This window comes from Squalius cephalus, assembly GCF_949319135.1.
Source record: "Squalius cephalus genome assembly, chromosome: 2".
NCBI lineage: Eukaryota > Metazoa > Chordata > Actinopteri > Cypriniformes > Leuciscidae > Squalius > Squalius cephalus.
The window spans coordinates 7670194-7694306 of record NC_137123.1 but is presented as its reverse complement, the minus strand read 5'-3'; the positions used below and the strand labels follow the sequence as shown (position 1 = coordinate 7694306).

Genomic DNA, 24113 nt, shown 5'->3' with positions numbered 1-24113 from the left:
GCTGTGGTATTGTCTGACCAGGAGAGATTGTCTTGGCTTGTATTGTCTATTTATTGTGTCTCCTGCTTTGTTGGGGGGTTATTTCATGTATGTTATATTTTCTGCAGAAGCATGTCTGTGAATGTACTGGCAGTAGCAGCAAAAATCAACAGAAGATAAGACCAAATACATAAACATTGCCACGTCCATTACCATGCCAATCTCTCTGAGACTGAACTGCTGTTGTTCGCGTATGTTTCCATCAAATGTCATTGTCAGATGAAGCATGTGTGAAGTATTACTTACACTTCTCGATTTATAACTCTCTCTCTCTCTCTCTCTCTCTCTCTCTCTCTCTCTCTCTCTCTCTCTCTCTCAGGGGAAGTGGGCGTCTCTGTCACATTCAGCTCTTCATGTTAAACATGTAACCAGGAAAGAAACACTCAAAACTCTTCTGAACACACATCGAGAGCTTCAGAAGAACTGAATCTACTAACAACAGAGAAGATCATTTAATAAGAGAGAATAATGAAGATCATCTGGACTTTCACTCTGCTGATGATTCCTGGTAAGAATCTGAACTCAGAGTAAATCATGAAAAACAGCACAGAATTGATGAGGAGAGTCTTTAACTTCAGTTCATGTTGTTCTATTGACTGTTGAAGAAAGTTAATTTCAGTGTATATTAAAGTGTTTTAATGCTGGTTTGTTGTAGGTGTCGTGAGCTCCATGAGTGTGACAGGATATTCAGGAGGAGGAGTCACGATCAAATGCAAATATGATAAAGGATATTCAGATTATATAAAGTATTTTTGTAAAGGTCAGTGGTCAGAGTGCACAGACAGAATCAAGACTGATACTAAAAATAAATGGGTTCAGTCTGGAAGATTCTCTCTGTATGACGACACAAGATCAGAAGTCTTCACTGTGACCATCAGAGATCTGAGAAGATTGGATTCTGGGACGAACTACTGTGGAACTGAAAGAGTTGGAATAGATTTATACACTGAAGTGAATCTGAAGGTTTTAACAGGTGAGTAACTGAGACCCTCAAACTCATGATGATCTCCACAACATCACAATACTCAACGCTGACTGTAATTACTGACATTCACATGTGTAACTCATAAAAGATGCCATAAATAACCTTTATTTGTCTCCTGGTGTAACACTCATAAAATATTCTTAAATGGTGCCAACAGCAAAGTGATCAGATATTTGTTTATTGAGAACAAAATGAGAGTTGTTATTCAGGTATTCCCTACGTCAGGGGTCCTCCACTCTGGCCCTCGATGTTCAGAGACTCACTCTCCTGCAGAGTTTAGCTCCAATCCACCAGAACAAGCTAATCAAGGTCTTCAGGATTACCAGAAAGCTAGATGCATGTGAGATTAATCAAGGTTGAAGCTAAACTCTGCAGGAAAGTGGATCTCGGGTAACGTTGACCTACGTTATGGGGAAATGTTTTGGTCCAATGAGTAACATTTTTCACCTTTTTCTTTTTTTATGTAAGAACGTTAGGTTTATGGGATAGTTTGTACGGTGTAAAAATCATTGTCTATGGAAAGTCCCCATAAAACATTGAAACCTGTGTGTGTGTGTCTATGTAACTAACCATAGTGCATTAAAAATTACAAAATCTCCTCTTAAGGCCACCCTCACATGTTAGCTTTGTATTGGACAGTTATTTTTAAATGATATGCAGATTAATGTGGTTGTTAGAGTGTTAGAGTTTTTTTTTTTTTTTTTTTTTTCTTCTGTCACATGCACACTCTGCCTCTTTCACACTCTGAGGGTGCATCTAAATCAGCTTCCTATGTGGTGAATGAGTATATCATGTACATAAATTTGGGCACTGGTAAGGACAGTAAGTACTAGGGCTGGGCGATTTAAATCGCGATATTGTTATGCGCATCTCATCAGTAAAGCCGGTTCCTTGATTAGTAGTAAATCACCATCACCTGCTTTCAGATGAAGCGGCATTTACTACAAAGAGCCGTAGTTAACTGACAAGCTGAGCCAAATCACATCAATATCGCGGACGTATCGCCAGCGATATTTAATGCGATATGGCTCAGCTTGTCAGTTAACTACGGCTCTTTGTATACAGCAAAACCTCCAGTGTTAAATTAACACCCCTGGGAGTGTATGAGTCCACACTCAAGACTGTTTACGTTAATGAGATAACTAAGTGATTAATTTAGTGATGATTGAGCATTATTGAAGACACCTGATGTTAACAAGTAGAATCGCTGAAGGAGAAAATCGCAAATTGTAAGTTACCATTATTGTGATGGGTAGTTGCTTTAGTTGGGCTCTAGACCCTTTCATGTGCACTTTAGATTTTGTTTGGCGGTTGTATCTGAGTTAAAACCGCCAGTTGAACAAAGAAAAAAAAGTGATCTTTGTTGGTTATATTATGACAATCATCATTTGAACTTGATCACTGAGCTCATTAAGATCTTTCTTTCTGAATTCGATTTATGTTGTTGGTTACAGCATAACTGTGAATCTGAATAAATGGCCAGAATTTTTGATATAATATAAAGGATTTCTTAAAACTTGTTTAAAAAAAAGTCATTCTTTTAGGCATACACAGATGTCAAGATTCAGTCTATGCATCTCAACAATGGTGAGGTGCAGAATATTCAATGAGGAAAAGTAAATTACATAGACAATTCAGATCATAATTTATTCATACCGCAATGCATGATGGGAGCCATTAATGAGTTGTGATTGGTGGCAGCCACTGCAACATGCTTTATTATTGTCACCACCATTGTTGAGATTCACAGGCTGATTATTGATGTCTGAACGTCTGTTTGATAAGAGCAATGTTTATTAAATATTTTAAATTATAACTAAAGTCCTGATAATCATATACTGAAAAATCACAAAACTGCTGCTAACAAGTTAAACCAAACTATCTTAATATGTTTCACTTTTCAGATCACAGTATGATTATGTCAAAACATAACCAACACTATAAGATAACATTTTACTTTGTTCATTTAACTGTTATAAATCAATAACAGCAGACAAACAACAGTAAATATTAAAGTAAACATATAATGGTCTAGAGCCCAACTAAAGCAAACACCCATCACCTTAATGGTAACTTACAATTTGGGATTTTCTTCTTCAGTGATTCTGCTTGTTAACATCAGGTGTCTTCAATAATGCTCAATCATCACTAAATTAATCACTTAATTATCTCCTCAGCCCTAAATGCCACTTCATCTGAAAACAGGTGATGGTGATTTACTACTAAATCAAGGAACCGGCTTTACTGACGAGATGCGCATAACACTATCGCGATTTAAATCGCCCAGCCCTAGTAAGTACCCTTGCTTACTACACATTGGGACACTGATTGCCAAGTCCCCATTGTGCAACATCACTGTCCTTCTGATGTTATTTAAAGTCCATTATAACAAATAATTTGCTTGTTACTTATACGTACAATATTTCAGGCATAGATCCATTCTAAATGCTTGATTATGTTCATTCCAAACATCTAGCTTGTGTCATTATGTGTAGTGAGTTGGTTCATGTGATTTGTGAACTTCCATTAAGGGAACATAGTGAGCATTGATGCTTCCTGGTTTTAACAGTGCATTGTGGGACATTTAGGGAGCAAACATTTCCGTGCACTGGTAGGATTTTGCAATTTGAGACAACCCTTAAAATGTCTGACTCCCTAATCAGTGTCCTGACTACTGAAATAGGGAGCTGATTGAGACACACCCACAGTCTCCCACTCACACTCTGATCACTTGCACCTGCAGCCAATCACCCGCTCATTTGGACTGACATTAACCCAACACAATTGCACTTATTCATGGTCTGGCCTTGTTGTCAACGTTGTTGTGGCTAGAGATGTATGTTTTATAAACTCACCTTTTGGACTGGGAAATTGAGGGTTTTGTGGAGGAGGTTTAGGAATATTGCCACCAGACATCATTTTTGGAGTGGGCTGAAAAACATCGGCCTATGGATGCCAGCAGGAGATTCCAGCATGTACCGGGCAAAGTATCTGGACATTGTGCTGAGTGGTGCACCATTTACCTTTGGAGAGTTGGAGAACGACATTGCCACACAGCTACAGTCCTCCCAGCCCTCTTCCACCATCATGTTGCCATCAATCATTTACATTGAGCTAGGGCTGTGCGATATATATCGTGAGATTGTTATGCGCATCTCGTCAGTAAAGCCGGTTCCTTGATTAGTAGTAAATCACCATCACCTGCTTTCAGATGGAGCGGCATTTAGGGCTGAGGAGATAATTAAGTGATTAATTTAGTGATGATTGAGCATTATTGAAGACACCTGATGTTAACAAGCAGAATCACTGAAGAAGAAAATCACAAATTGTAAGTTACCATTAAGGTGATGGGTGTTTGCTTTAGTTGGGCTCTAGACCATTATATGTTTACTTTAATATTTACTGTTGTTTGTCTGCTGTTATTGATTTATAACAGTTAAATGAACAAAGTAAAATGTTATCTTATAGTGTTGGTTATGTTTTGACATAATCATGCTGTGATCTGAAAAAGGAAACTTATTGAGGTAGTTTGGTTTAACTTGTTAGCTGCAGTTTAGTGATTCTTCAGCCTATGATTATCAGTATTTTACTTATAATTCTAAATATTTAATAAACATTGTTCTGATCAAAAGACATTCAGATAAATTCATTTAAAACACAGACATCAATAATCAGCCTGTGAATCTCAACAATGGTGACAATAATAAAGCATGTTGCAGTGGCTGCCACCAATCACAACTCATTAATGGCTCCCATCATGCATTGCGGTATGAATAAATTATGATCTGAATTGTCTATGTAATTTACTTTTCCTAATTGAATATTCTGCTCCTCACCATTGTTGAGATGCATAGACTGAATCTTGACATCTGTGTGTGCCTAAAAGAATGATTTTTTTTTTTTTTTTTTTTTTTGAACAACTTTTAAGAAATCCTTTATATTATATAAAAAAATTCTGGGCATTTATGCAGATTCACTAACCAACAACATAAATCGAAGTCAGAAAGAAGGATTTTAATGAGTTCAGTGATCAAGTTCAAATGATGATTGTCATAATATAACCTACACCATCAGATCACTTTTTTTTTCTTTGTTTATCTGTCAGTTATAACTCAGATACAGCAGCCAAATAAAATCTAAAGTACACATATAATGGTCTAGAGCCCAACTAAAGCAAACACCCATCACCTTAATGGTAACTTACAATTTGTGATTTTCTCCTTCAGTGATTCTGCTTGTTAACATCAGGTGTCTTCAATAATGCTCAATCATCACTAAATTAATCACTTAATTATCTCATTAACTTAAACACTCTTGAGTGTGGACTCATACACTCCCAGGAGTGTTAATTTAACACTGGAGTTTTTGCTGTGAAAGAGCCGTAGTTAACTGACAAGCTGAGCCATATCGCATTAATTATCGCTGGCGATACGTCCGCGATATTAATGCGATATGGCTCAGCTTGTCAGTTAATTACGGCTCTTTGTAGTAAATGCCGCTCCATCTGAAAGCAGGTGATGGTGATTTACTACTAATCAAGGAACCGGCTTTACTGACGAGATGCACATGACAATATCGCGATTTAAAGCGCCCAGCCCTAAGACCAAAGAGCCCAACTACAGCAAACACTGACCTCTACAATGGTGACCAAACTCTTCAAACAAACTTCAACATGTAAACCTCTTAAACATAATTTCTAAACATCGAAACTTCCCGCTATAACTGTCTAAGAATGTTAGGGGGGATAATGTTCTATCAATGTCATCACTAAACATGTTTGAAATGTTTATAGAGAGTGTTATCCTACCTTTTAGGAGAACATTCTGGTTACAAAAATAAAATTAACTACAGAAAATATTACAAGAACATAACATAATGCTCTCAAAACATTCATAGAACAATAACATTTCTAGCTGGGATGAGCTCATATTGTGGTCATAGTTTGAGCACACAGTGAGAGCGCTGTGAAGTTACACTTTTAGAACACTGTGAACTCAGATTGCAGACGTTGTGACCACATGGTGACATCACTGTGAGATCATAGTGTTGACTGGGAAGGGTGAGCTGCTTTCAGTCATTTATGCATTATTTGACAGAATCCATGAATATATCTGGTGATTGTAACATTGCTGCACTTTATCTGGATCTTAAACAGAGGATTGTTGTGTGAAGAACATCAGTCTATCAGCTTCTGCAGGAGGATCTGTGAACATCAGCTGCAAATACCCACAATCCCACATTCGTGATGTGAAGTTTCTGTGCTGGAGATCTGGAGCTGATCTCTGTGCTAAAGAGACGTCTGTGAAGGAGAGCAGAAGATGGAGGGATGAGGGAAAGATCCGGCTGTATGATGACAGAGAACAGCATCTCCTGACGGGAAGCATCAGTCATGTGACTGAAGAAGATTCAGAATACTGGTTTGGAGTTCAGTCTGATCAAGGACACAAGATCTTCATCACACGAGTCCTGATCAATGTTACAGGTACGGATGATTTTCTCTGTGAAATTAGTCATAATGCAAGTATCTAAGGTCACTAACTTCCCTTCAGCAGACCGTGTTGTTTATCATGTTGCTTGACAGTGCAAAGAATTTAAGAAAACTACTGGAAAACACTTTATTTACCTGTTTGTTATGCTGTATTTTCTGTGTTGTAGAGACAATATATCACAGAAAAACTTTGTCATCACAATCATCACCACCATACTCATCTTCATCATCTTCACAATCACCACCATACTCATCATCTCCACCATCATCACCACCATACTCATCATCTTCATCATCATCATCTCCACCATACTCATCTTCATCATCATCTCCACCATCACCACCATACTCATCATCTCCACCATCATCACCACCATACTCACCATCTTCATCATCATCTCCACCATCACCACCACCATCATCAACACCCTCCTCCTCATCCGTCTCATCAGTTGAATCTCCACAGCAGAGAATGTGTATAAAATGATTAATTTAAAAGGACAGGCAGATGTGCAGTAAATATGACACACATTGAGCTCCAAGTGAATGACAAATGTTCATTGTAATGTCACAGGGAAAAAAATCACCTAGATGAGTCTGTTTGTTTCTTTAAACATTTTATGCAGGTTTTTTTTTTGTTGTTGTTGTTTTTGTTTTTTTTTTGTTTTTTTTGCCACAGTTGCTTACTTTTTTGTTGTTGCTTGGATTTAAGGCATAAGACAATAGCACAATAGTTTCTGTAAAACTGCTTTGAATCTTTGAATGTGAAAATCAATATGAAAATAAAAATGACCTGAATCTTAAAAACTTATCTTTTCTTATATAGTTTGACTGGATCATCTAGATTTAATCTGAGATCAAACTTTCAATTTTTGATCTAAAGGTGAAGTGTGTATTTTATGTCTCATACACTCTTAAAACGGGTGTGTTAAAAACAACACAACCTGTGTTATATCTTAACACACCTGTGTGTCTAGTTAAGGACAACACATTTTGTGTTACTTTTAACTCAACCAGTGTGTTATTGTTCTTAACACAGTGAGTGTGTTAAAATATTTAACACACTAATGTGTCATAAATCACACAATTTGTGTCATAGATGTCATATATGTGACCAATTAAAACACTCTTAAAATGGATGTGTTAAAACAACACAACCTGTGTTATATCTTAACACACCTGTGTGTCTAGTTAAGGACAACACATTTTGTGTTACTTTTAACTCAATCAGTGTGTTATTGTTCTTAACACAGAAGTGTGTTAAAACCTTTTACACACTAATGTGTTATAGTTACACAACTTGTGTCAGATATGTGTCACATGTGACTGTAGTCGGTGTGTATTTGCCAGAGTCACTTTCTGTGTTTTTACAACTGAGTGTTTGGACGAACACTGAAACGTATTGTTAACTTGTGTTTATGGAGTCCAGTGACGTTTAATAAAGAGTTTGTTTGAACATTTGGATGTTTTAGACATCATGAATCTACATAGACAAGCTCTTATTGAGAATTAACTGAGTTTAGATGTTGATGCGTCACTGAATGTTTTATTTGAAGTCACCAGAATCGTGATTAATGGCTCCTTTATTTGAGCTCTTGACCCTTTACTCTTCTTTTAGTTTTTTTCTGGCTACTTTTAATGTATTTTAATAAAATACATTTGGCAAGAGATAATATGATCAGATGTTTCTTGATGATGTCATAATGAACAAGTGCTGATCTGATCAAGTTTATGAGTATATGGATGGTGCGCATTTAATTTATTTATGTGCTGTTATTTATAGCAATCTTGTGATACTACATCATGCTATCCATCATATTAAAACATGTTTTCCAAAAATTGTAATCTGCAGCAGAAGCTAGACAAATACAGACCTCAAGAATCCGCGTATGAATCTCAACAATGGTGACAAACGAAAAGCTTCATGCCGCAATGCATGCTGGGAGTCATGGATGAGATGTGTATGGTGGCACCCAGCATGAATTGCGGCATGAAGCTTTTCGTTTTTCACCATTGTTGAGATTCATACGCGGATGCTTGATGTCTGTTTGTTACCATAGTCTGTAAAGTCCTGTACGAACGGTATTTAAAAATAATTTGAAGCTAATTGTAATATGATAATCCTTTTAAAAGTACACTAATCTTTCAAATATTTAACTCTTGCTTAGCTTAACATTTTTACATGTTCATAGTGATAATATTATTATCTGAGCATGTTTTTCTCATGATTATTTCTGCTGTTTCAAATGTGTTCAAATAAACACACTTTTACAGCAATCAGAGTAAACTAATGTTAAAGAGTCAAGGGTCAAGAGCCCAAATAAAGCTGACACTAATCACGATTCTGGTGACTTTAAATGAAACATTCAATGAATCATCAACACCAAAACCTGTTAATTCTCAATAAGAGCTTCTGTAGAGTCTGACAGAAATAAAGTTAATCTGGTTATTAATAACAAGTGAAAGCAGCATTTGAAAAAGACATTGAAAAAGAGGCATGATGTGATTGGCTGCAAAAAACACCCATTAATCTTTAAGTTTTCATGAATTAAGATTGAATTTATTTATTTGAATGTATTGTTTTATATATTTTAGAGCATTTTATGGGATACCATATAAAAATACCTATAATTTTTTTCATAAACACAAACTCTCCTCCACCCAGTGCTATTCTATCCAGAGTTACATTTTAACACACATTGTGTGTTAAAAATATACACAACACAACATGTGTCAAAATACCATCAACACATGCTGTGTGTTGTTTTTTAACACATCTCTTTTAAGAGTGTAGCATCATCAAACGCTATTCACTCAAAATCTTTTCATTGGTCAGACAAACCGATAGTCCCGCCCAAAACTTTTGTTATTATTGAGCTCAGTCAGACTGACCAAGTAATCAATTTAATACAGCGCTAAACATGATGTCAAGAGGGCATATTTGTTTTTAAAGGTGACAAATTATGCCCCTTTTCACAAGATGTAATATGATATTTTGTGTGTGTCCCTTTAGATGCAAATGAGCTGCTGATCCCGGCCCCTGTTCTGAAGGCTGACGATCCTTTACACGAGATTCGGATAACAATAACAAACGAAAATTTCACTCATCTACAATATCAGAAATAACCAGTAGGGGAATGAAGCCTTACAGAGAGACTCCGGAAGAGGTTTTAGAAGCACCTGGACGTTTCTGAATAGTTAGTGAATAATGTATGTAGTTGTTGTGGAGTTAAATTGATTCATGTAATTCTTACATGAACCGTCATGTTTAACTTCTACACAAGTTGACACAGTTCCCTGAGGTCTTTATAAGACAGCTGTGACATGGTTTAGTGCTCGTCTGTGCAGCAACGACAGAACAGTTTCATGCTTTGCTGGAACATTTGCCATTGTGTTAGAACTGGTCACTGTTGTTGCTTTTGTAAACCAAATGTCGGGTGGAAACGTGCAGATTAAGGGCCGGTAATATTATAATAATATCCCCTTTCTACATCAGAAGGGGAGTGAATTAAACAAAGTTAATGGGTTGTCACTTTTCATGTTTTCAGGGTTGATAGATGCACCTGGGACCCGATTATAGCACTATAAACACAGGAAAAGTCTGATTAAGTTCAAAATATGAGGAAAATATTTAATATGTTAAAGGTGTGATTTTTGAAATATGCTGTTAGCCAATGTTGATATTTGAAATCAACCCAATCACATCCCTTCTTTGCTCCGCCTCCAAAACTCACAATCTAATCCTAACAGTCCTGCTCCGAGTCGGTCTCAAACCTTGATCCCCTTGCGAGCGAGTCGAGTTCACTAACAATGACACTAAACACCGATGAACGATGAACGAATGACAGGGAAACACAAAAAATGAACGTACACTACACAATAGTACATTACAAACAAGACTTGTTAGTACAGCACAGCAGCTCCAGACACACAATGACACTCAAACCCAGTGTTACTCACAAAGTTCTTTATTTATTTTTAGTTTTTTACTGGCGTATAAAATCGGTGCTGCTCTTTCTCAGTAATGCATTTAGTCAAAGGCATTGTACAATACCAGTCTATGAAAGATCAAATTGGGGAAAACAAATTAAAACATCTATAAATCATAATCTATAATTGGTGGATCAGCCATTAAAGGTGAGTGACGCCTCATTTTATAAATGTGCAAAATTAAAATTGATGTATTCAATACTGTATTCATGCAGTTACCATGGAAACCACTGCTGTTTTCATTATCAGTAAAAGTAATTTGATGCAGTTGTCACAGGTCGGGGTGGGCCAAGCCAGACTGCACCCACCCCTGGAAACCGGGTACCACCTCGAGGAACGTGTCAAGGACCAGACAGACAAGGGAATAAAGGAATAACAGTTTTCTTTATTATGTTAAGAGCAGTAATTTGAAGAATCCTAATTAAAATCTTCTTTCTTGTCACCAGAGGGAATTCGATGGCCCCCTGGACCGTAGAGGGGAGAACGATCGTGGCGGCCCTGCAGCTCGTTGGAGAGGGATCAGGAGGAAACTCACACCGTCTAGGTAGGTCACTGGGTAAGTACTCTTTACAGGACTCAAGAGGAAGTCGTGGTTATACGGACCCCATTCGGACTGGAACCAGGTAAGTACTCATGGGCGGCAGGAGTGGAACAAGTCCCGGATGCTGCCCCAGAGGTAAGTACCCAGGGAGCGGTTGCCTCAGACTCGGACGAAGCACAGGGACACAGATGGCGAGCGGACCGGGCCAGGAGGGGAAACAGGTAAGTATATCCCGGTAAGTGTCCTTTATGCCAAACCAGTTAGAACGGGGGCCTTTAGCCGAGACGTGAGGGAACCTTGGACAACAGGAAGACACTTCGATCGAGGCACGTGCCGCAGCTATTCCTTTTCCTTCTCAACAGGGGCAGCGGCTTGCAACGTAGGCATGGAGGGCCACCAGGCAGAAGAACACTTTGAGCGAGACGCTCCCCTTCGGCTGTGTACTGCAACAATACAACAGAGTTCAACGGTTCAGCGGTATACAAGCGCTCAACAGTGATACCTTCTCTCTTTCTGAACAGGGCGGAGGCCTTCAATGGGGCATGTGGAGACCACCAGGTGGGGAGGACACTTTGAGCGAAACACTCCACTTCGGCTGTGCGCTGTAACCAGGTAGCAGGGTTTAACTATTCAACAGCACAATAAACATTCAGTTGAAATACCTTCTCTTTTTCTGAACAGGGCAGAAGCTTTCGATGGGGCGTATGAAGACCACCAGGCGGGGAGGACACCTTGAGCGAGACACTCCACCTCGGCTGTGCGCTATAACCAGGTAGCAGGGTTTAACTTAGGGCTGGGCGATTTAAATCGCGATATTGTTATGCGCATCTGGTCAGTAAAGCCGGTTCCTTGATTAGTAGTAAATCGCCATCACCTGCTTTCAGATGGAGCGGCATTTAGGGCTGAGGAGATAATTAAGTGATTAATTTAGTGATGATTGAGCATTATTGAAGACACCTGATGTTAACAAGCAGAATCACTGAAGAAGAAAATCACAAATTGTAAGTTACCATTAAGGTGATGGGTGTTTGCTTTAGTTGGGCTCTAGACCATTATATATTTACTTTAATATTTACTGTTGTTTGTCTGCTGTTATTGATTTATAACAGTTAAATGAACAAAGTAAAATGTTATCTTATAGTGTTGGTTATGTTTTGACATAATCATGCTGTGATCTGAAAAAGGAAACTTACTGAGATAGTTTGGTTTAACTTGTTAGCTGCAGTTTAGTGATTCTTCAGCCTATGATTATCAGTACTTTACTTATAATTCAAAATATTTAATAAACATTGTTCTGATCAAAAGACATTCAGATAAATACATTTAAAACACAGACATCAATAATCAGCCTGTGAATCTCAACAATGGTGACAATAATAAAGCATGTTGCAGTGGCTGCCACCAATCACAACTCATTAATGGCTCCCATCATGCATTGCGGTATGAATAAATTATGATCTGAATTGTCTATGTAATTTACTTTTCCTAATTGAATATTCTGCTCGTCACCATTGTTGAGATGCATAGACTGAATCTTGACATCTGTGTGTGCCTAAAAGAATGATTTTTTTTTTAAAACAACTTAAGAAATCCTTTCTATTATATCAAAAATTGGGCATTTATGCAGATTCACTAACCAACAACATAAATCAAAGTCAGAAAGAAGGATTTTAATGAGTTCAGTGATCAAGTTCAAATGATGATTGTCATAACATAACCAACACCATCAGATCACTTTTTTTCTTTGTTCAACTGGTGAGTATAATTCAGAAACAACAGACAAACAAAATCTAAAGTTAATAATATATGGGTCAAGAGTCCAACTAAAGCAACTATTGATTGCCATAACGGTAACTTACAATTTGTGATTTTCTCCTTCAGTGATTCTGCTTGTTAACATCAGGTGTCTTCAATAATGTTCAATCATCAATAAATGAATCACTTAATTATCTCATTAACTTAAACACTCTTGAGTGTGGACTCATACACTCCCAGGAGTGTTAATTTAACACTGGAGTTTTTGCTGTGTACAAAGAGCCGTAGTTAACTGACAAGCTGAGCCATATCGCATTAAGTATCGCTGGCGATACGTCCGCAATATTAATGCGATATGGCTCAGCTTGTCAGTTAACTACGGCTCTTTGTAGTAAATGCTGCTCCATCTGAAAGCAGGTGATGGCAATTTACTACTAATCAAGGAACCGGCTTTACTGACGAGATGCGCATAACAATATCGCAATTTAAATCGCCCAGCACTAGTTTAACTATTCAACAGCATATGAAACATTCAGCTGCAATACCTTCTCTCATTCTGAACAGGGCAGCGACTTTCGATAGGAGCGTGTGGAGACCACCAGGCAGGGAGGATGCTTTAAGCGAGACGCTCCGCTTCAGCTGTACACTGTAACAATGTAGCAGGGTATAACAGTTCAACTGTAGATGAAACATTCAGCTGCAATACCTTCTCTCGTTCTGGACAGGGCAGCGGCTTTCGTTAGGAGCGTGTGGAGACCACCAGGCGGGGAGGATGCTTTAAGCGAGACACTCCACTTCACCTGTACACTGTAACAATGTAGCAGGGTTTAACAGTTCAACCGTAGATGAAACATTCAGCTGCAATACCTTCTCTCGTTCTGAATAGGGCAGCGGCTTTCGTTAGGAGCGTGCGGAGACCACCAGGCGGGGAGGATGCTTTAAGCGAGACACTCCACTTCAGCTGTACACTGTAACAATGTAGCAGGGTTTAACAGTTCAACAGCATATAAAACATTCAGCATTAACAGAGCCGGGCTATCTCAAAATGGTAAGTTGGGCGCTTGATATATCAAAACCTTCCTTGGAGACGGCGAGTGAAAGACTGTAAGGAGAGAGTGCACAGCAGACTACTATTACTTCTCCACACGATGAACTTCACTCCATAACACAAACCGTGTGAATCGTCACTTCAGGCACTGCATTCCACTCGCACACCGTGCATTCGGGCCAGCACTCACCCACCGGTCTTTCTCCCACCAGATCGACTCTCGTCTCTCGTAAGGGCTCTACTTCTCTCCAGAGACAGCAGAAAACGGGTGCAGCGATCGTCACATTCAGCGATGAGCGGACAAAAGTTGGAGACAGATCAACAATTCACTCGGTGAACTAGTTCACTCGTGCCACACACTTTCCAAACTCTCAACACCACTTCAGTGTTAGTGCATATAAACAACGAATCCGATACTCATCACTTTACGTCTTCCCCACTGCTGACGATATTCCTTGGGTTTTCGTTGATAAATACTTCACTCTCTTCTTTCTACTTCTCAGCTTCAATCTTCGCCCGCTTCACAGCCCAGCCTCAAATACAAAACAGCCAAACACAGTATCTCACGGGAGGAGAACCACACGACAGTCTGCTTCCTCTCTATTTTTAAAGCCCCATCTGAATATGTGTCCCTCTCACAACACTCTCTGTAATTACTCCACACCTGCTGTCAATCGGGCAATTGGCCTTGCTGCCATGGCAACAGATTCGCAGTGCAATAGAGACGGGTGTCCACTGGAGGTCTCCACAACAACACTGCATTCACAAGGACTTTAGTCTTTTCTCTAATTTTTGTCACACCGTGACACAGTGAACAGACACTTCATTAAACTTTTAAGTCAGTTAAAAACGTTCTGGTTCTGAAAAACAGCTTTGGCTTTGAAATAATAGAATAATTCTGTAGAAATATCTTTAAAATAACACTAATACTGAGTTTTATCTGCATGTGTTTGTTCTGTCATGTTCGTGTGAACCATGTTTGAAGTAGTTTCACTTCCCTTTTTATTTACTTTTAACTGGAATGTATTAACTCCCCCCCTCTCCCTCTCCCTCTCCCTCTCCCTCTCCCTCTCCCTCTCCCTCAGAGGAAGTGGGCGTCTGCACAGCAAAATCCCCAGAGTAAAATTAACTCTGTTCAGAGAACATTTGGTCCCTCTCTACAGAGAGTTAAAATAACTCTGAAACAGAGTAAAAGTTAATGAGATACTTAAGTGATTAATTAAGTGATGATTGGGCATTAATGATGAACACCTGCTGTTAACAAGTTCTCAGCAGAGGAGGATTAAACAACTCCACAAACAGCATTACCAGCTTCACTTATTACTAACCAGACTGACTTTATTTCTGTCAGACGTCTACAGAAGTTCGTATTGAGAATTGAGGTTTAGATGTTGACGATTTATTGAAAATGTATGATCACCATTATCGTGATGAGTGTTTCCTTTAGTTGGGCAGTTTGACTCTAGCTTATTTTTTGAGTGTTTATGGTTTTTGTAACAGCTTGTACCAAAACACGTAATTTGTTGCAAAGAATGCCAGATGCAAAGATGTTCAGGTGATCTAGTTTTCAACAACAAAAAGTAGAATGATGCGCTTATATCATCACTGTCCAAAAGTGGTCATTTGATGTTAATAGATTATATTCACAAACAATACTCTCTTGCCACAGATTGGACATTTTGAATTTTTTAAATACATAATAGGGGAAAACAATTTTCTAAGACACAGACATCAAGAATCAGCATATGAATCTCAACAATGGTGACATGTTTCATGCCGCAATGCATCCTGGGAGCCATGAGTTTTATACTATTGTGGCTCCCAGCTAGGGCTGTGCGATATATATCGTGAGATTGTTATGCGCATCTCGTCAGTAAAGCCGGTTCCTTGATTAGTAGTAAATCACCATCACCTGCTTTCAGATGGAGCGGCATTTACTACAAAGAGCCGTAGTTAACTGACAAGCTGAGCCATATCGCATTAATATCGCGGACGTATCGCCAGCAATAATTAATGCGATATGGCTCAGCTTGTCAGTTAACTACGGCTCTTTTTACACAGCAAAAACTCCAGTGTTAAATTAACACTCCTGGGAGTGTATGAGTCCACACTCAAGAGTGTTGAAGTTAATGAGATAATTAAGTGATTAATTTAGTGATGATTGAACATTATTGAAGACTCCTGATGTTAACAAAGAGGAATCACTGAAGGAGAAAATCACAAATTGTAAGTTACCATTAAGGCGATGGGTGTTTGCTTTAGTTGGGCTCTAGACCATTATATGTTTACTTCAGATTTTATTTGGCTGCTGTATCTGAGTTATAACTGACAGATAAAGGAAAAAAAAGTGATCTGATGGTGTTGGTTATATTATGACAATCATCATTTGAACTTGATCACTGAACTCATTAAAATCCTTCTTTCTGACTTCGATTTATGTTGTTGGTTAGTGAATCTGCATAAATGCCCAGCATTTTTGATATAATATAAAGGATTTCTTAAAAGTTGCTTAAAAAAAAAAAGAAATCATTCTTTTAGGCACACACAGATGTCAAGATTCAGTCTATGCATCTCAACAATGGTGAGGAGCAGAATATTCAATTAGGAAAAGTAAATTACATAGACAATTCAGATCATAATTTATTCATACCGCAATGCATGATGGGAGCCATTAATGAGTTTATTGATAATATGAATAATAGTTCATTAATGAGGTGATTGGTGGCAGCCACTGCAACATGCTTTATTATTGTCACCATTGTTGAGATTCACAGGCTGATTATTGATGTCTGTGTTTTAAATGAATTTATCTGAATGTCTTTTGATCAGAACAATGTTTACTAAATATTTTGAATGATAAGTAAAGTACTGATAATCATAGGCTGAAGAACCACTAAACTGCAGCTAACAAGTTAAACCAAACTATCTCAATAAGTTTCCTTTTTCAGATCACAGCATGATTATGGCAAAACATAACCAACACTATAAGATAACATTTTACTTTGTTCATTTAACTGTTATAAATCAATAACAGCAGACAAACAACAGTAAATATTAAAGTAAACATATAATGGTCTAGAGCCCAACTAAAGCAAACACCCATCACCTTAATGGTAACTTACAATTTGTGATTTTCTTCTTCAGTGATTCTGCTTGTTAACATCAGGTGTCTTCATTAATGCTCAATCATCACTAAATTAATCACTTAATTATCTCCTCAGCCCTAAATGCCGCTCCATCTGAAAGCAGGTGATGGTGATTTACTACTAATCAAGGAACCGGCTTTACTGACGAGATGCGCATAACAATCTCACGATATATATCGCACAGCCCTACTCCCAGCATGCATTGCAGCATGAAGCATGTCACCATTGTTGAGATTCATAAGCTGATTATTGATGTCTTTGTTTAAAAAAAAAAAAAATCCCCCATTATGTATTTTAAAAATTCAAAATGTCCAATCTCTGGCAAGAGAGTATTGTTAGTGAATATAATCTATTAACATCAAATGACCACTTTTGGACAGTGATGATATAAGTGCATTTTTTTACTATCTGCTGTTAAAACCTATATCACCTGATCATCTTTTTTTGGCTTTCTTTGTAACAAATTACGTGTTTTGGTAAAAGCTGTTACAAAAACCACAAACTTGCAAGAAGAGTCAAACTGCCCAACTGAAGGAAACATTCATCACTATAATGGTGATCATACATTTTCAATAAATCATCAACATCTAAACCTCTGTTAATTCTTAATAAGACCTTCTGTAGATGTCTGACAGAAATAAAGTCAGTCTGGGGTGCGTTTCCCAAAAGCATCGTTGGCCAACTATGGTCGCAAGTTCCGTCGTTACCAATAGAGTTCAATGGACATTGCGATGAACTTGCGACCGTAGTTGGCCAACGATGCTTTCGGGAAACGCACCCCAGGTTAGTAAAAAGTGAAGCTGGTAATGCTGTTTATGGAGTTGTTGAATCCTCCTCTGCTGAGAACTTGTTAACAGCAGGTGTTCATCATTAATGCCCAATCATCACTTAATTAATCACTTACCCAGTCAACACTATGATCTCACAGTGATGTCACCATGTGGTCACAACGTCTGCAATCTGAGTTCACAGTGTTCTAAAAGTGTAACCGCACAGCGCTCTCACTGTGTGCTCAAACTATGACCACAATATGAGCTCATCCCAGCTAGAAATGTTATTGTTCTATGAATGTTTTGAGAGCATTATGTTATGTTCTTGTAATATTTTCTGTAGTTAATTTTATTTTTGTAACCAGAATGTTCTCCTAAAAGGTAGGATAACACTCTCTATAAACATTTCAAACATGTTTAGTGATGACATTGATAGAACATTATCCCCCCTAACATTCTTAGACAGTTATAGCGAGAAGTTTCGATGTTTAGAAATTATGTTTAAGAGGTTTACATGTTGAAGTTTGTTTGAAGAGTTTGGTTTGGTCACCATTGTAGAGGTCAGTGTTTGCTGTAGTTGGGCTCTTTGGTCTTAGGGCTGGGCGCTTTAAATCGCGATATTGTCATGCGCATCTCGTCAGTAAAGCCGGTTCCTTGATTAGTAGTAAATCACCATCACCTGCTTTCAGATGGAGTGGCATTGACTACAAAGAGCCGTAGTTAACTGACAAGCTGAGCCATATCGCATTAATATCACGGACGTATCGCCAGCGATAATTAATGCGATATGGCTCAGCTTGTCAGTTAACTACGGCTCTTTGTACACAGCAAAAACTCCAGTGTTAAATTAACACTCCTGGGAGTGTATGAGTCCACACTCAAGAGTGTTGAAGTTAATGAGATAATTAAGTGATTAATTTTGTGATGATTGAACATTATTGAAGTCACCTGATGTTAACAAGCAGAATCACTGAAGGAGAAAATCTCAAATTGTAAGTTACCGTTATGACGATCAATGGTTGCTTTAGTCATATATTATTAACTTTAGATTTTGTTTGGCTGTTGTTTCTGAATTATAATCACCAGTTGAACAAAGAATAAAGTGATCTGATGATGTTGATTATGTTATGACAATCATCATTTGAACTTGATCACTGAACTCATTAAAATCTAGGGCTGTGCGATATATATCGTGAGATTGTTATGCGCATCTCGTCAGTAAACCCGGTTCCTTGATTAGTAGTAAATCACCATCACCTGCTTTCAGATGAAGCGGCATTTACTACAAAGAGCCGTAATTAACTGACAAGCTGAGCCATATCGCATTAATATCGCGGACGTATCGCCAGCGATACTTAATGCGATATGGCTCAGCTTGTCAGGTAACTACGGCTCTTTCACAGCAAAAACTCCAGTGTTAAATTAACACTCCTGGGAGTGTATGAGTCCACACTCAAGAGTGTTTAAGTTAATGAGATAATTAAGTGATTAATTTAGTGATGATTGAACATTATTGAAGACTCCTGATGTTAACAAGCAGAATCACTGAAGGAGAAAATCACAAATTGTAAGTTACCATTAAGGTGATGGGTGTTTGCTTTAGTTGGGCTCTAGACCATTATATGTGTACTTTAGATTTTATTTGGCTGCTGTATCTGAGTTATAACTGACAGATAAACAAAGAAAAAAAAAGTGATTTGATGGTGTAGGTTATATTATGACAATCATCATTTGAACTTGATCACTGAACTCATTAAAATCCTTCTTTCTGACTTCGATTTATGTTGTTGGTTAGTGAATCTGCATAAATGCCCAGCATTTTTGATATAATATAAAGGATTTCTTAAAAGTTGCTTAAAAAAAAATCATTCTTTTAGGCACACACAGATGTCAAGATTCAGTCTATGCATCTCAACAATGGTGAGGAGCAGGATATGCAATTAGGAAAAGTAAATTACATAGACAATTCAGATAATAATTTATTCATACCGCAATGCATGATGGGAGCCATTAATGAGTTGTGATTGGTGGCAGCCACTGCAACATGCTTTATTATTGTCACCATTGTTGAGATTCACAGGCTGATTATTGATGTCTGTGTTTTAAATGAGTTTATCTGAATGTCTTTTGATCATAACAATGTTTATTAAATATTTAGAATTATAAGTAAAATACTGATAATCATAGGCTGAAGAATCACTAAACTGCTGCTAACAAGTTAAACCAAACTATCTCAATAAGTTTCCTTTTTCAGATCACAGCATGATTATGTCAAAGCATAACCAACACTATAAGATAGATAACATTTTACTTTGTTCATTTAACTGTTATAAATCAATAACAGCAGACAAACAACAGTAAATATTAAAGTAAACATATAATGGTCTAGAGCCCAACTAAAGCAAACACCCATCACCTTAATGGTAACTTACAATTTGTGATTTTCTTCTTCAGTGAGTCTGCTTGTTAACATCAGGTGTCTTCAATAATGCTCAATCATCACTAAATTAATCACTTAATTATCTCCTCAGCCCTAAATGCCGCTCCATCTGAAAGCAGGTGATGGCGATTTACTACTAATCAAGGAACGGGCTTTACTGACAAGATGCGCATAACAATCTCACGATATATATCGCACAGCCCTATTAAAATCCTTCTTTCTGACTTCGATTTATGTTGTTGGTTAGTGAATCTGCATAAATGCCCAGAATTTTTTTATATAATATAAAGGATTTCTTAAAAGTTGTTCAAAAAAAAAAAAAAAATCATTCTTTTAGGCACACACAGATGTCAAGATTCAGTCTATGCATCTCAACAATGGTGAGGAGCAGAATGTTCAATTAGGAAAAGTAAATTAAATAGACAATTCAGATCATAATTTATTCATACCGCAATGCATGATGGGAGCCATTAATGAGTTGTGATTGGTGGCAGCCACTGCAACATGCTTTATTATTGTCACCATTGTTGAGATTCACAGGCTGATTATTGATGTCTGTGTTTTAAATGAATTTATCTGAATGTCTATTGATCAGAAAAATGTTTATTAAATATTTTGAATTATAAGTAAAGTACTAATAATCATAGTCTGAAGAATCACAAAACTGCTGCTAACAAGTTAAACCAAACTATCTCAAAAAGTTTCCTTTTTCAGATCACAGCATGATTATGTCAAAACATAACCAACACTATAACATAACATTTTACTTTGTTCATGTAACTGTTATAAATCAATAACAGCAGACAAACAACAGTAAATATTAAAGTAAACATATAATGGTCTAGAGCCCAACTAAAGCAAACACCCATCACCTTAATGGTAACTTACAATTTGTGATTTTCTTCTTCAGTGATTCTGCTTGTTAACATCAGGTGTCTTCAATAATGCTCAATCATCACTAAATTAATCACTTAATTATCTCCTCAGCCCTAAATGCCGCTTCATCTGAAAGCAGGTGATGGCGATTTACTACTAATCAAGGAACCGGCTTTACTGACGAGATGCGCATAACAATATCGCGATTTAAATCGCCCAGCCCTAGTGTCCATAATATGAGCACACAGTGAGTGCACAGTGCGGTTACACTTTTAGCTCACTGTGAACTCACATTGTGGTCATATGGAGAGATCACTGTGAGATAAACGTGTTGGGTGGGTAAGTATCTCATTAACTTTAAAGGGGGGGTACAATGGTGTTTCATGTATTCAGAGTTGTTTACAGTGTTAAAGAGAGAGATTCTCATGCTAAACATGGGCAAAGTTTAAAAAAAATATTTTGGACGAATAACGGAGAATTTCTATGCTGAAAATCTTACTTCCGGGTTGGCACAAGTTTCGGCTGTTTTTTTTTAGATCGTGGATCTAATGACGTAGATCAGAGTGGAACTCCTTATATGAGCATTTCTCTCGGAAAAGCTCGCCCGCGAGCACGTCGACTAGAGGAGAGCGAGACCGCGCACATCAACGCGCTTCAACAGGAAATCATCGGCAGCCAGCGCTGCATAGGATTTGTTCAAGAATGTCTCAAAAAAAGTGTGTTTTTGGATGTGAGGGAAAGCTTACCGTGTTCAGTTTTCTAAAGAACCCAGTGTTACAGGAACAGTGGATGCAGTTTGTTTTTCCGGGGCAGCAACGGAGTGTAGGAAGTGCGGTTGTGTGTTCTGGTCGTTTCAGTGACGAATGTTTTATTAACAAGGCTCAGGTCGACGCTGGATTTGAAAATCGTTTGCTATTAAAACGTGGAGCGGTCCCAGTGATAAAAGACCCAATTCATGTAAGTACAACTGGATCAGATTTCTGTCTTTTGCTGGAAATCAAGAACTACCGCTTGACTCCGCCTCCAGGAGCTCGGCTTTTTCCGGAGAGAATCGGAAAGCTGTATTTTTCTTTTCTAAATATAATAAAACTAAACACTTTTTTGAGATATTAAGGATGCACTACACAGCAAAAAGTCCAGTGTTAAATTAACTCTCCTGGGAGTTTATATGGCTCCAGAGTCAGTGTTAAAATATGAGTGTTAAATTAACACTCAAGAGTGTTAAAGTTAATGAGCTAATTAAGTGATTAATTGAGTGATGATTGACCATTATTGAAGACACCTGATGTTAACAAGCAGAATCACTGAAGGAGAAAATCTATTTTTTTTAAGACACCGTTATGGAGATCAGTGTTTGCTTTAGTTGGGCTCTTGACCCTTAAACTGTTAACTTTAGATTTTGTTTGGCTGTTGTATCTGAGTTATAACTGCCAGATGAACAAAGAGAAAAGTTGATCAGGTGGTGTTGGTTATGTTTTGACATACTCATAATTTGACCTTAATCACTGAACTCATTTAGAGTCTAATCTCTGACTAAGATGTATATTGTTGATTACAGCATCACTGTGATTCTACAGCATAAGGTCCAGAATTTTCTAAATAATCTAAAGGATTTCTGAAAAGTTGTTCTGATAAAACAAATCTTTCTTTTAGGCACACACAGACATCAAGAATCAGTGTTTGAATCTCAACAATGGTGACAAACAGAATATTCAGTTAGGGAAAGGAAATTACTAGATCATAATTTATTCATACCGCAATGCATGATGGGAGCCATGAATGAGTTGTGATTGGTTGCACTGCAACTTGCTTTATTATTGTCACCATTGTTGAGATTCACAGGCTGATTATTGATGTATGTGTGTCCAAATAAAAGCATTTTCTACGTCTTTTTATCAGAACATTTTTTAAGAAATATTTTGGATTATATTGATAATGATGAAAATAATTTGCAGTAGAATCACAGGCTGCTGTATATCAACAAGGTAGACCTAACTCTCTAAATAAGAGTTTATATCCAGGCTAAGTTATGATTGTCAAAACATAACCAACACTACCTGATCAACTTTTCTCTTTGTTCATCTGGCTGTAATAACTCAGATACAACAGCCAAACAAAATCTAAAGTTAATGATTTAAGGGTCAAGAGCCCAACTAAAGCAAACACTGATCTCCATAACGGTGTTTTAAAAATTAGATTTTCTCCTTCAGTGATTCTGCTTGTTAACATCAGGTGTCTTCAATATTGGTCACACTGTTAAAAATTGCTGTAAAAATACAGTGAATTTCCAACAGTAAAATACTGTTATTTCAATAAACAGTTTAATCCTGTAAATTTACAGTCTATGTTCCATAAATTAATTACTTGTCGTAAATTTACAGCATTTATGTGTAAACCCATTTGTTTCTGGAAAAAAGCAGTATTGGGCTGTAAAAAATAGCACGTGGGGGCGGGGCATCTTCAACGCACTACGCAGTCTATTTTCGAACAGAAAGCAGTTCGCAACATTCATCTATGGTCTTAAAGAAGGACACTGTTCAAGGTAAGTTTATGTCTTTACTGTTTAGTCTGTTATGTTGCTCCCAACCTGTACAATCGCCTTTTTCACGAGGTATTTTTGACTGTGCTGGTTACTGAGCGCGAATCGCGTTTTGTCGACAGAGCTCTCAACGGTTGAGGCATTTCGCCTGCAAATGAATGTTCTCTGAGCTCCGATTATCACGGCGAACTATTTGCTTGATTAAAGTTAAGTTACCATTTATAAATTAGTTTGGCTTTCATTTGTAGTTACCTTTAACTCGATTTACATGAATTTCTGATTCAGTAACTTAATGTTACATGATGCGAATCTTACAAGATGCATTAATGGTAACGTTATTCACATAATCTCATGCACATAAAATGGAGAATAATTACAAAACTACTCGAAATATCCAGATCCATTATAATAATTAAAATTTAGTGGTCAATTTGTTTAGTTTCCATGCAAATAATGTAAAGCTGTTAAAATTCTCAAAGCAAAATAGATATTTATG

At 37.5% G+C, this 24113-nt stretch overlaps 1 protein-coding gene and 1 long non-coding RNA gene across 3 annotated transcripts in view; one reads left to right on the top strand and one right to left on the bottom strand.

Annotated features, from left to right (window-relative positions):
* Positions 1–391: 391 nt before the first annotated feature.
* Positions 392–24113, top strand: part of LOC307154527 (polymeric immunoglobulin receptor-like) — a 104577-nt gene continuing 80855 nt past the window's right edge. For both annotated transcript variants that reach the window (XM_079864540.1, XM_079864539.1), the window contains exons 1-2: positions 392–547; positions 695–1012. In XM_079864540.1, the coding sequence (XP_079720666.1) occupies positions 508–547; positions 695–1012 (358 nt within the window). In that variant the 5' untranslated portion in view covers positions 392–507. The remainder of the gene's footprint in view (positions 548–694; positions 1013–24113) is intronic.
* Positions 10869–24113, bottom strand: part of LOC307154564 — a 70246-nt gene continuing 57001 nt past the window's right edge. The window contains exons 3-5 of the long non-coding RNA XR_013820384.1: positions 13344–14379; positions 11706–11805; positions 10869–11486 (exon numbers count right to left, since the gene is read on the bottom strand). This is a non-coding gene — a long non-coding RNA (uncharacterized lncRNA). The remainder of the gene's footprint in view (positions 11487–11705; positions 11806–13343; positions 14380–24113) is intronic.